At 36.7% G+C, this 14,170-nt stretch overlaps 1 protein-coding gene across 3 annotated transcripts in view; it reads left to right on the top strand.

Annotated features, from left to right (window-relative positions):
* LOC122712259 (telomerase-binding protein EST1A-like) overlaps window positions 1-13,800 on the top strand; it is a 134,076-nt gene extending 120,276 nt beyond the window's left edge. For all 3 annotated transcript variants that reach the window (XM_043931760.1, XM_043931761.1, XM_043931758.1), the window contains 4 exons: window positions 8,829-8,991; window positions 10,898-11,118; window positions 11,582-11,666; window positions 12,265-13,800. In XM_043931760.1, the coding sequence (XP_043787695.1) occupies window positions 8,829-8,991; window positions 10,898-11,118; window positions 11,582-11,666; window positions 12,265-12,401 (606 nt within the window). In that variant the 3' untranslated portion in view covers window positions 12,402-13,800. The remainder of the gene's footprint in view (window positions 1-8,828; window positions 8,992-10,897; window positions 11,119-11,581; window positions 11,667-12,264) is intronic.
* The last annotated feature ends 370 nt before the right edge of the window (window positions 13,801-14,170 follow it).

Raw genomic sequence — 14,170 nt, 5'->3', positions numbered from 1 at the left:
TTTTTTTTTTTTTTTTTTTTTTTCATTTTATTTTTGCGTCATGGATCCGTCATTCATACATCTCTTCTCTGCGAATGGATTGAATTTGAATTGAGTGCGTTGAGTTTTAAATATTTGGCAGGTTGAGGGGAAAATAAAATTCAATTAGAATAGTGAAGGAGCGAATAGTGGTGTTGAATTTTAAATATTCGGTAGATGAAGGGGAGGTAAAATTTAATTTAGGAAGCTGAAATTAATTTGGGGTTGAAATAATTTAAATTTTTATTTGCAAATAATTTTTTACTTGAATGCGAATACGAAGAAATTCGATTCGATTCAAAAATTTAATTCGTGAAATTTTTATCAAACTATGTAAAATATATAATAATAATAAAAGTTTCTCGAAAATATTTTATTGATATTATTCGCGCGAACGAATGTAGAGCGATTCATTGAAAAAATTACATAGGGCAGTGAAAATATTATAAAAAAGAAAATATCGAACTTAACGATGTCCTTACATTATTCAGTTCTCCATTAGCATTAAATTTTAATTCTCATCTCCACTTAAATCGCTCTCGACGGATACTTCCGTTAACGATCATAAAATATCTCTCGAACGAGTTTTCCGTCAGATTTTCTCTCTCTTTCTCCCTCTCTCAGAGAAATCATTCTCACCCCTTCGAATCAGAAGCACAACTCTTCCTTGGCGGAAGAGTTGGCGGCTGCCACTGACGCCTTCGACTTCGGTTCTCTTTCTTCTTACCAAAATTTTTCCTCGACCTCTTGAAGCACCCTTCACAATTCTCGCCATCTGTGACCGGCCTGTGTACATAGATGACGAGATTTACTTCTTCCCCAAGCGTCGAAGAGCGTGATTTTTTCCTTCTCCAATTCGGCGAAACCTCGCCTCCTTGGGTCAATATTCCCCTATCTCGGGGGATGGACGCGTCGCCATCTTGTATCGGACTACTCGTCTTATCCCTCCCCTTTGTGGACCCCGTCGAGAGTTGTCGAACGAACGCTTTTCTCCTCGACATCGAACACGTAGATTAAATAGCAACGGCGAAGGGGCGATTTTCAAATCTGACAGAAACACACGAAATTCTGACAAGCGTATTATCGATAATAATATAGAGGAAAACGAATCTACTAAGATAGACAGTCAAATGATATTTCACCTTTTTAATTTACGAGAGGGAAAATCGAATAGAAAATAACTTTCACGAATTTTTCTAATGCGCAAACTCTGAATTTATCCGGATGTAAACAGATATTCACGACACACGAGTGGATATCTTCTACTAAAAGAACAAAAATATCAAATCTTGAGAATCTGCTTGCTCAAAGGATAGAAATATCGTTCCCAAAAAATAATAAGATTCAAATTAGATGTTACGAAATCAATATATCGAGCAGAAAATTAAAAAATTACCTTCCGTCTCTTTCGAGCCATTCCACGCTCCACACCAAAAATACTCCTCCTCTCGAGCGATCCTCGTCCCCGGATGACGCCGGACACGAAAATTCACGATGCGGGGAGACTCCATCCCACTCGTCGACACCTGGCGAACATTCCGTCCGCGGCGAGAAGAGGGATATATACGCGAAAGGGATCGTACCGCGCCGTTTCTATTAGTTCAGTCATCGACAGTGCAAACACTCCTTTGTGGTGCGCGTAGTACGTTGTTCGAGTCGGGATGCACTTGAGACTGCGGATGCTTCCCGCCTCGTGCGCGCGCGATTCCGCGAGGGGAGGAATAGGAGGATAGAGTCGGCTACGAGAGGAGGAGAAGGAGGAGGAGGCGGAGAGGAGGGAAATTGCGAGAGAAAGAGAAAGAGAGAGAGAGAGAGAGTGTGGTACGGCTCGTGACAATGTCAATGTTTGCGTCGTTGCACCGAAGCACTCTCAGAGAACGGACGGAGACTGAGTGTCTTCAGGTTGTACAGGAAGAATGGATTCGTGTCGAGGGTACGTAGAACTAGTCGCTCTTTGCGGGGACTACCTCAATGAACCTCCATTAATTTCCAAGCTTTCCCCGTCGCTCTCCGTCTTCTCTCTTTCCTCTCTTTAAGCTCCCTCCCTTCCTCCCTCTTCGCTCCCTTCTTCCCGCCGCGGAAGCGTCAACTCCTCTCTCCTCGTCTCTCTGCTCGTTCAATCGATCGATCTATCTGTCCATCTACCTATCTATCTGTCTATTCACGGATAGATTCGTTTCTTCGTTTCGAAACAGGAGTTGAATAATAATTTGTCGAAAGGCGAGATTTTCGAATCTCCATTATTCTCAACTTCGATATTATAAAAATAAGATTTCAATCCATAATAAAAAGAGAATTTTCACGTGGAATCGTTATTTATTATGAAATAACTCCTTCTCACTTGTAAGGAATTCGTGAAAATAACGAAGATGATATCTTTTTTAGAGGAATTAATAAATTCCATTGTTTGTGAGAGAGGAAAGTCTAAAGCAACGAAACATTTCAGCGCATGAATTAAGGGTTGTCTTTAGGAAGAGAACACGACTTTTTCCACGGTTGATTCCACTTTGACATGACGAGATACTTCGACCATCAGATCTTCGGATATTTGTTGTCCAGAGCCGATCTTCGTATATGCTTTATAATTGAAGAAACGATCGAATCGATGATGCTTTCGAAATTTGATTTGCCATTGCATCTGGTCTCGAATTGCGATTATCCTTATGTGTCGCACGTCAATTTTGAATGGAAATGACGGTAAAGTCGATTCGAATTTGCGAGGGATTTTTTTTTCTCCCCTTCTCTGGTCTTAGATTTAATATGTTTCATTTTTGTTCCGATTTGGGTTTCTTTTTTCTTTTTGGAAAAGTGACTTAAAAAATATATAAATTAATTATATCAACGAAATTATTGTGGATAAGAAAAAAGGAATTTTATTTATTTTTACCCATCATCGATATCTAAACCACAATTATAATGCAGAGAATTCTAGACAGTTTTCATTTTTATATATATATTGAACTCATCATTTACAATTCCACGAATATATCAAAATGTAACATCAAACTATTCGAAAGGATTAACCCTTTGCGCTCGAGAGTCTTTTATGCTAAAGATTTCGTTATCTCCAATTAATAAATCGTAAGCTTATACTTTATAAAATAGAGATAAGATATTCAATCCTTAATTCCATAACTATACCCTGACAATGTTTCCAATGTTAAATTCGTGGCAAAGATTATTACAGTTTGCAAAGCCCTAAAAAAAATGGCTTTCGGGTAAATGAAATTAACTCAAGCGAAAATAAATTTGAACTGTTCAGAAACGAGATTGATTATATTCATTAATTATCGATAGAGAAAATTAGAATAATAGACAATGAATCCGAAAGTGATAGCGATGCCCCACAGGGAGGAAGATTCTAATAATTCAAAATGGACTTGTCGAGAAGAAATCATCTCGAGTTGAAAGACTCGTCGAAATGAATTAATACCAGAAAAGAAAGGAAAGAAAGAAAGAAAGAAAGAAAGAAAGGTAAAGCGTAGATTAATCAGCTCGCGTTTCGCCCCACATGATCATCAGCTCCTCTCGATTACGTCCCCATCGAATCCAATCATCCTTTATTTACACTCTTTTTCGAGTGCGACGAACGCATGCACAAACGTAGCCCCTCTACGAGAGGTCGAGGCGTTCCAGATAAGAGGGAGGCACCCAGATCTTACTCGCGCGAGGCGAATTCCACGATAATGAAACGAAGCGCTAATCCAAGCTGATTATTTATCCGCTTCGTAATGAACTTTGCCGCGGAGAGGAGGAGTTACTTATTACTGGATTACATAAGGGGGGAAGGAATTTATTGGACGTTGGTTTGTATATTATAGGGATGTGATGGGATCGTGACGGGAAAGGAAGGGAGGAAAATGATAACGATTCCGTGATAAGAAAGTCGAAGAGTCTTCCTCTGTTGGATCGATGATTCATTTCTGAATCAAATTTTTCCACAAGTTTTAGGAGTTTACAGTGAGTTTACATTTGAAAATAAAAGACTTGGCTTGATAATAAAGCTTCGCTCGAAAGATGGAATTAGAATTTATATTCAGAATTTGTTCAGAACGAAATCGATCGAGGATGACTTTCACTTAAATATGTTTCGGTTTATTATTCGAATTTTCTTGAATTTATTTATATACTTATGAATAGATCAATAAGAAACACGCGAATATGCAATACATTTAATACATTTAATACATTTCGACGTATTTTTTACTTTTTCGATTCGAATAAACGGGGCCGATTCCAGCCCATAATTTATAAATTCGAACCATCTTTCCTCCATTCCATGGACGGGTTAGGCCGACTTCCGGTCGGCGATTTATCATCACGAGACGGTTGGATAGTCGCGCCCCTTGCAACCAACCAATCATCTCCGCGAATCGTGTTCGATAATCGCGGCACGCCGTTTCATTTATTATTCGAGGTCCGAGCGGAAATCCATTCGCGCTTTGACCCACTTACACGTTACGAAGAATGATACCTATTGATGAGAAGGGCATTAAATATAATCGAAGGAAGAGATATGATGGATAAATTAGAATATCAAATTGCTCGTTACGAATTATTTGTAAATTATTTGCTCGTAACATATTTTTTTTTGCTTTTCTTCCGATGAGAATTGATAAACGAGAGTTCCTTTTTCTCTATTCGCGCACTTCTATTTATTTCAATTAACACAATTACGCTCTTACTCTCTTACGTAAGGGGAAGGTATTTATTGGACGTTTATTGGTTTGGAACGTTGTTTGTATATAGGGATGTGATCGTCGCTTAAAAAATGGCGATTTCTAGAACTCGGTTTCGACTGATCTTGCGACAATTGACGAGACAATTAATTATCCGATTGTGTGACAAACGAAAATTATATTTCAGTCAATTTTTTAATTATTGCGATATCCTTTATCGTTGAACGAGGCGGGTGTCGTTGCTGTGCCGGAATGCGATACCGTTAATTGATTCTCATCCCGTGGCAGTTGAATGAAATTTCTTGCGGGCGCGGGAATACGCTGTGGACGCGTTCCCATCGCGCTTATGCTAATTCGTGGCGGGCAGGTGTCGTGTGTGCAATTGGTGAAAAAAAAAAAAAAAAAAAAGAAAAAAAAAGAGAGAAGGGGTAACGTTATCGGGATTGCGTAACCGGCAATTTCAAGAATTTGAGAATAAATTGCGAATAAATTTCTATATGTGGCAGTCTTTAATTTCCTAATTTATTTTTTTTTTTTTTTTTTTAGAGACTTTTATAATCCTCCTCTATAATTTTTAACGATTTTCGATTAATAAAATCTCTCGTGTTTGCAATTTCCTGAATTTAGATTAAACTTTGGACTTTTTGGACATTTCATTTATAAATAAGAATAACGATATATAAAATAAGTAGGCAAAATTTTACTGACAAAAATTCCTGAAATTTGACAGGATGCAAGATCCACATTTATACATCTATTTATTGTATAGGTTTTTTTATATTTTTAACTATTATTTATTCATTATATAAATAAAATTAAATCGATTAATTATTATTTACAAACTCGAATAATGCTTGGGGTACGATATCCGATAAAGATTCTCCTTTGCGCAATGGTATTCGGCATAATTTGCAATTATATCTTAATTTCGCTCCTTTTTCCATTGGACTTTTGAACAGACTTTACATTTTTTTGTTGAATTTCTTCCTGCCTTTTCCTATTATTGCTTCGAGTATTTTTAATTCCTCCACTCGTCGATTGAATCGAAAAAAACATTAAAACGACATATCTCGTAACATAAAATTCGGTTTCCTATATAATATATATATAAGATATCTCATGACTCGTATTCAACATTTTAATAGCGTTCAAAGAAACAATCGCACAATTCGTAATCTTCAGATTTACTTCGAGTAATCTGATTTTTAATTCCTCGAGTCGACGATCGAGTCGAAAAAACATTAAAACGACATATCTCGTCATACAAAATTTCCTATATAACGAGATATCTCATGACCCGTACGCAACGCGTCAATAGCGTTCAAAAAACGATCGCTTAATCTTCACATTTACTTCGAATGTTTTTAATTCCTCGAATCGTGGATCGAGTCAAAAAAACATTAAAACGACATATCTCGTAACCCGTATGCAACGCGCCAATAGCGCTCGAATAACGATCGCTTAATCCGTAATCTTCAGATTTACTTCGAGTAATCTGATTTTTAATTCCTCGAGTCGTCGATCAAAACTCGGTTTCCTATATAACGAGATATCTCATGATACGCAACGCGTCAATAGCGTTCAAAGAAACGATCGCTCAATTCGTAATTTTCAGATTTACTTTATCGATCCATCGATCCCACTTACGGCCCACCGCGCCTAACCGACACGACTTCGCCCAACTTCTCGGAACGCCTCTTATACAAGTTGTCCGGTAGAATTCGCGCGATCCGCCGGCCAGTTGTCTGCTGTTCCACGCGATTCTCTCTCTCTCTCTCTTCCCCTCTCTCTCTTTCTCTCTGGCTTTAGCTCTCTTTCTCTCGAGCCGTGAACCTGTCCTTAACGTGACGCGAGTAGGTTTCCGCGTCAGCATGGAACATTTACAATGTGGCTAGGAGGCACGCTTAATATGCGTGGGCGTCGGAGCCGCGGTGCGTGATTCAAGGCGGGTTCTCACGCGCCACTCGTGCTCGAGGGAGGGAGAGGGGGCGCGGGGGCGGGCGGAACGAAGGAAAAGTGACGAAGAAGACGGAGGCGACAACGGTACGCGGCCGATCGTTTAGGAATTCGCGAATAACTCTAAACGGGGGTAAAACGCGGCCGTGTCGATTCGCGTAGCTTTGTATACGCAGGTATTTGCCTCGGGCTGTTGCCGCGTGCTTTCACGAACCCGGGAGATACGGTTAATTTTTAGAACGAGAGAGAGGGTTTGGATGAATTTCTTTTTCGAATGAATCTTTCTGGAAAAGTATCCGTTTAAGTGTTTTATGCGCGTATAAAATGTGTTTAAGATTTCGTGTAAGATTAATTTAAAATCACGCGATATTAAGTAATAATATGTTGATTTGGAAAATGTTGATTTATTTTTCGATTAAAAAAATAATGTAGAAGAGAACTATATCGCGATTACTGTTTTTTCATAATACGATATTTCGTATTACTGTTTTTTTATGTACATATGTTTAATCGTTTAATATTTATATGAAAATTCGTATTATTAGAGAAATTCTCGTACATGGATTTTCTATAACAATTCATACAACGCGTTACATTAATATCTATTAATATTTTTGTTATTTTGTTTGTTAAAATATATAACGATGAGATTACTTTTTAAAATTATATAAGTTTTGGTAGAAGCGTATAAAAAAGATTATTTGTTCAAAATCATTTTTTCTTTTTTTTTTTTTTTACAAAATCGATCGAATCGTTTGATTTCGTTACCTCGCTATTGTATCATTGTGTCACACAATTACGAAACGAAGGAGTAACCTTCTTACGTTTCGATGAGGCATTCAGTTCCGCGCCTAATTATCATGTATTGCGTGTACCCGTTGCGGGCCCGAGGAAAGCCAACATTCCGGAATTCACTGCCGTTCGAAATACCTACGAATCCGTAATATCACCGTCGCGAGACGATTTTCAACGATGTTCGTTCATTATGCATCGTCATGCAGACGCCATTCCTCGCTGCGGTGAATAATTTCGATTTTTACGATCTATAAAACGATGGATTAACAATTCGTAGGAATTTACTAACTTTACGAAACTGTTAAAATGGAGTATCCTATGGTCAATCGTAGAATCGTTAATTTATTTTCAATATTCGTTCCGTGTACATTTCTAGTTTGTAAATGATCATAGAGGAGATAAATAATTCGATGGATGATTATATGTGTGACGTTTCACTGACAAAATCGATTTTTCATTCCGTATTTCCGTGTATTTTCGCAAAAAATTAAACTCAATAATTAAACGTAGTTGAATTTTTCGCGCGCTTTTTTTCGTTTGATTCTATCTCGAAAAAAAAATGACAAACATGACACGAGGATTATGCAGATTATTCGAGCAATAATTATCGAGATATCCTTGCGAATACATAAAATGAATCAAGTTACGAAGATTAATTTTTTTCGAATTTGTCTAGATAATAATTATATTTGAATTAGTTTCAAATTAATCGATTGAGTAATCTCTGTCTCGCTCTACTTTTCTATCTCATTCCTAATATTGGCGCATGCGCAATAGAGTAAACCAGGTTAGATTGACCGATTCGTAGACGTACATCTTTTTAGATGTATGATCATTATCGATCGTTGAACGTTACTTTGTGTGTAAAAAAATTTCAATATAGATGAAAAAAAAGAAATATATTTAAAATGTTGTGTGTTTTATGAAGATCTATCGGGGCAAACAATGTATTTACTATCGAGTATCGATCATAGTTCTACAAAGTAAAACCAACATTAAAGAGCTCATTACGTTTATAATCTTCCCTGTAACAATGGTTACTTGGCATTGGCTTATGCCGCCAACTCGACATTGTTTTCTGTCTGATCGTGCACAATGCACGCGTATGTGAGATTCAATCGGATGACAATACGTTCCAATTCTGCGTGCTTCTCGATCTTTGAACAAATGGGATCAATCGGTAAAAAGGAGAGCCTCGTAAGAAAGCACGAAAGAAACAAGGAATGAAGAAGAGATAAGAAATAATCGAATTTCAATTTTTTTTTTTTTTATTTCTTCTTCGACAAATTATCAGTATTTTCAAATGAATTTTAAATTAAGAAAAATGTAATGTAACAGAGTACAAAAGATTTATGATGATATTTGTTTGATATGTTTCAGCAAATATTACAAAAGTCTTCAGTATCAGTGGAAATCGAAGTGAGACCTAGACAACTGGTGCCGGATACTAATTGCTTTATCGACTACTTACCGCAATTGCAAAATATCACGAAGGCGGTTTCCGGTGCACAGCCAATTTACACGCTTATGGTACCACTTGTAGGTAAGTAAATTTACAATTTTTCAATATAAAATATCGTATTTTTGACATGTTATTCACTTGGGCATATTTATTCGGACATCAATAGAAAAATTGTTACGTAACTCGTCGTAAAACTCAAAGTATATTATTAAAAAAAATTACAAAATATTCAAAATTTAAAATATTGAAATATTTATGGTCGAAAGAACATATAATACGGATGATATGATTCCTTGTTGTAAAGAAAATTATTTGGAACGTGACAATTTTGGAAAAAATTAAGTCTCGAAAATTGTTTGCATATTCCCTTTTTTTGTTTGTCCTCAATCTTCTCTTTTATTCGAATGTTAACTACAATTTATTCAACTACTGGTTTGCCATAAAGAATAAAAATAGAATAAGAATAGAATGAGAATAGAACAAAGAAAAATATAAATATGAGAACGTGAAAGATGAAGGGAAAACGTTTTAGATAATTTATATTTATACAAATCTGTTGCTATGAATATGAAGACACGATTATTTTTTAAAAGATTTTTTAAAAGATTAATAAATAAACAAATTTTTTGTAATTCCTTGACAAATATTTTTTGTTTTCTCGTAAATTTTGCATTTTATACTTCTGGATTTATTTATATTAAAAATTTGCTTTTTAAAATACTCAATATTTCGTAAAGAGTTACGATGGGAAAATTTTTAAATACACATTTACAATGTAAATGAAAATAAATGAAAACGAATATCGAACGATAAAGAATATTTGCAAGAATGTAATTTTTTTTTTCCTCTTCAATTCTAATTTAAAATACAAATTGAAAGAATCGAGTAAATCTTCGCTTCGAAATCTACCCTTACGTTTAGGGAAGAGGATGAGCCAATGCATACCAAATATCGCTGAATCTCCAACTTGAAAGTGTCTCGAATGGGTGGCAGCATTGCGTTTGCTATTGGAGACGTTTTTCTTTATCCTTCTTATTCGATTATCGGATTTCGAGAAGTTTGGTTCGAGTCAACAGAGATAGGGGTTGTTGTGCAGGCAATGGTTCGAGACAGAAAAACATGTCTACCTACCGTGGATTCTTTGGCGGTCGAATGTCATTGGTTACAATTTATTAGAGCTACTAGAGGAAGGGTGCTTTTCCCCTTCGCGAAATGGTTGAAGACCAACTTTTACTTTTTCCCGTTTCGACAGCGAAATTAATTTATTTGTGCTTTTCGTGGAGGGCAAAGTTTCTTGGATCGTCTGATATCTTGGAATTTTTTTTTTTGACTTTAATCTACTTTTTTATTTGTAGCTCAAATAATTGTAAATGTGGAATGTTCTCATGAGGAAAGTTGTCAGAAAAATGTTTCAATAAAAATTGTTTGATTCAAAGGGGAGCATTTATACCGTGTAAATTATATTTTCGTAGGTCTAATAATATTTCACTTTTTTTTTTCCTTTTTTTTGGGGGGGGGGGGGATCTTTCGTACAACGGGGTAAAAATATATTTGGTCGCAAATTGAACGTGATAACAGAGAAAAGAAGTGTCTCGTGTTCGTTATATATAAAATAAGTAAAAATTGTTTTATTTAGAATACGATGGACAGAGAAATGCGTGGAATTCTGCCACGTATTTTCGTCGACAGTCCAATTACGACATGTCAGAGACACTCGAAAATTATTCCTATATTTCCAGCGCTGCGAAACTGCATTCTGAATATTATTAAACGTTGACTGATGTCGCGACATCATAAAATTATGTTTTTTCGAATTGGAGGAGTGGAAGAGAAATGGACGAAAAAACGAACGTGTAAAATTTAATAATTTCTCTCGTTAAAATGAATATTTCTTTCTTTGAAATGTAATTATTAATCAAATTGTTTTCAATTATTATATGTCTGGTCCTTATTTATACTTAATCGAACGTATGTATTTTTGTTTCAGTTCTGAACGAGCTCGAGGGCCTAGCAAGGGGTGCAGACGCCAGAGATTGCCCCCCAGCTTCGAGGGCAACTTTGGATCCAGAACATGTGGCAAGAGTGGCCGAGAGCGCGAAAGCGGCTTTGGCATTTGCAAGAAGCAGAAATCCAGCGATTCGATGTTTAACCACGAGAGGGACTGTCCTTACGTCCAGCACATTCACGGTAGAAGAGGATGTTGATAAGGTAAGCGAATTTTTTTCATGAAAATGATGGATCGGATAGGGTCTTGATTTTCTTCAATCCTTCAATATTCCTTTCTGCGATCTGTAATTTATTAATCTTATAATTAAATTTAAAAAAAAAAAATATTCAGTACCATACGAATAAGAAAAAAAGAAGAAATTAAATAATTAAAAAGATATCCAAAAATTGAAAAATTCTCTCGAAGAAGAGAAAACGTCAAGATACTCTTTATCTATGAAAATATTTCGCAATATATATTTATCACATTTACATTGTTTTAACTTAACTCAATTTTCCTAAAATAAGACGCAACAACAATCTTATGCAAATTGTGCAAGTTTATCAAGGCCCATCCAAGAACGTAAAATGGCACAGAGGCGCCGCCAATTGAAATTCCCGCGATGGTTGGTCGCGTGTCATTTCATGAAAATAATAAACAGAAACATCTGTAATTCTGTCGCAGGACGGGCTGACAAGAAACGATGACAGAATACTTGCTACGTGCTTGAGCCTCTGCAAGGCGGGTAACAAAGATCAAGCGAATGCAGGTACGTACGACGCGCCATCGTGCATATTCCTCTTGGAAGGTATCCTGAACACGTTTCAACCGTTTTCCGACGCTTTGATCGTGATTAATATCCGCCTCTGACCGATCTGACCGGGGATTAAACCGTTATCCTCCTCGACACGCTCCTTTACTTTTTTTCTCGTCCTTATTCAACCGAAATTATTTATCGGTTACTAATTATTCGATTAATCCGCGAGAGCAACCTCGATTTCATTAATTGAATCGTAAATGTTAGCCGAATATACACGTATCATTTCCTCTTTCGCGTTTTGATATTGAATAATTCAAAATTTTTTATTTTCAATTTTCGATCTTATTACACATTTCACACTATACACTTAACAAATAATCATCTTTAAAATATAATTAAAACATTTTCAATTTTCGATCTTATTACACATTTCACACTATACACTTAACAAATAATCATCTTTAAAATATAATTAAAACATCTTGGAACAAAAGAAAAAATTTTTTTCCCTCGATTCTCAAAGCAAAAGCGATCCCAAAAGTTCTTTCTGATCCTCAAATGTCCCCGGAGAATTAATAAAACGATCGACGAATTTTTCTTGGAACAGAAGAGGGTCAGCCACGACGACTGAGAAGGGAGGTCGTTCTACTAACGGAGGACAGGAACCTGAGGGTGAAGGCTCTTGCCAGGGATGTTCCTGTGAGAGAGGTACCCGATTTCATGCAATGGGCCGGCCTCGGCTGAGACACTTTTCCGACCAAACACACCCGCTAACGAAAAATCTCCCGTTACCATCCCCGCCGAGTAAAAACTTGACCAGCAGCCAGCAGCAGCAGCAGCAGCAGCAGCAGCAGTAGCAGCAAGATAAAAAGGAAAGGAAAGAAAGCGTGGAGGAAAAAGCAGGAAAGGGAAAAGAAAAAAAAAAACGGAAGAAGGAAAGAGGATATATATATCTCTCGCCATCGTGCTCCCCCATCCCCGACCCCGAAAATCATGGCCGATCACCCGTCAATTTGCGCGCGACGACGGATCTATTTGTTTCCACACGTAAGTTCGTCCTGATTGTCGAGGTGTAACGCCCCCTCCTCCCGTGCCTGTTCATCAGCTGATGATGCGTTCTCTTATTGACGAGACGAAGGAATTTTTTTTTTTTTTTTTTTTTTTTTTTCTCTCTCTAAACAGAGGTATCGGGTGAACGTGAAAATACTTTTCCACGGCGATCGGCGTATTAGGGATATTATTGGTATTTCAGAAAGCGATCCGAGTCGTTCGATAAAAAAAAAAAATTATATGGGTATTAAACGAGGTAGCTCGTTTTGAGTAGGAGGAGACATTGAGAAGGATGAGTGAATGAGTGTGAGAGAGAGAGAGAGAGAGAGAGAGAGAGAGAGAGAGAGAGACGGAGAGAAAGAGATGAGCAAATCTAGCGTGATCACAAACTTTATCACCTTGGAAATTTTCTTTCTAATATGTAATACTTTTCTTATTATTTTGTCTATTTTTTTTTTCCACCTTCATTATCTCATCTTATTTATGTTTGTGATTTTCCTCGCTCTATATTATTTCCTTTTTTTCTTTTTCTTTTCTTTTTTTTTTTTTTGAGGTTAATTAATAAAAGAATCGGATAGCATTATCGAAGAGAATATTTCTTACGTGTGATCAACGTAATTCGATTGCGAATTAAATTTCTTTACCGAATAAGAGAGAAAACGGGTGTCGAAGTAATCGCGAGAGAATGCTAATTAGCTGAATCATATCGGAGCAAGATAGTTTAAGAGTGAGAGAAGGAGAGAGCGAGAGAGAAATATAATGGTAATTTCTCGGATATATAAGAGAAAGCGAGAAAAACGATAGGAGAGAAGAAGATTATCGGTATTTTTACACACGAGAATATTTTTTTGGTTGACTTTTATCGATGATGACCGCCCCGCGGCCGGCTTCATTTTTCTGTACCTTCCTTTTATCATGTTTGTAACGATCTATACGATCTATATAAAATACATAATATATGTATATATTTATATATACATATATTATATATTTGTAAGCACTTTTGAATATTGTATACGCCGTATGCGGTCGTTGGAGGATGCGTTCGGAATCCGCGTACATCCACGTGTGTGTCGCTTGTGTCTCCTTTTCCTCTCTTTTCCTTTTCTTCTCTCTCTCTCTCTCCCTCTTCCTCTCTCTCTCTCTCCCTCTCCCTCCCTCCTTTCTTTCCTTCTCCCTCTCCCTCCCTCCCTCCTTCTCTCTCTCTTTGGTTTTGCAATTATTTTTTTCTCTTTCTTCTCTTTCCAGATTTTCGTTTTTCTTTCTCTTTTCCCGACCTCCGTCTATTTCTTTCCTTTCATCTTTTATTTTTCTTTTTTTTCCCCCCTTTCCTTTTCTTTTTTTTCCGTTGCACACGTAACAAAAGTTACCCTCGCACGCGGTGTGTTCCTAATTTTTCTTTTTCCTTTTTTTTTCCTCTCTCTTTTTTTTTTTTTTAGAAGTAATTTTCGCTATTTGTAACG

Source organism: Apis laboriosa, unplaced genomic scaffold, assembly GCF_014066325.1.
Source record: "Apis laboriosa isolate Shangri-la unplaced genomic scaffold, ASM1406632v1 scaffold1_cov151, whole genome shotgun sequence".
Taxonomy (NCBI): Eukaryota; Metazoa; Arthropoda; class Insecta; order Hymenoptera; family Apidae; genus Apis; species Apis laboriosa.
This window is presented reverse-complemented; position numbering and strand designations above follow the sequence as displayed.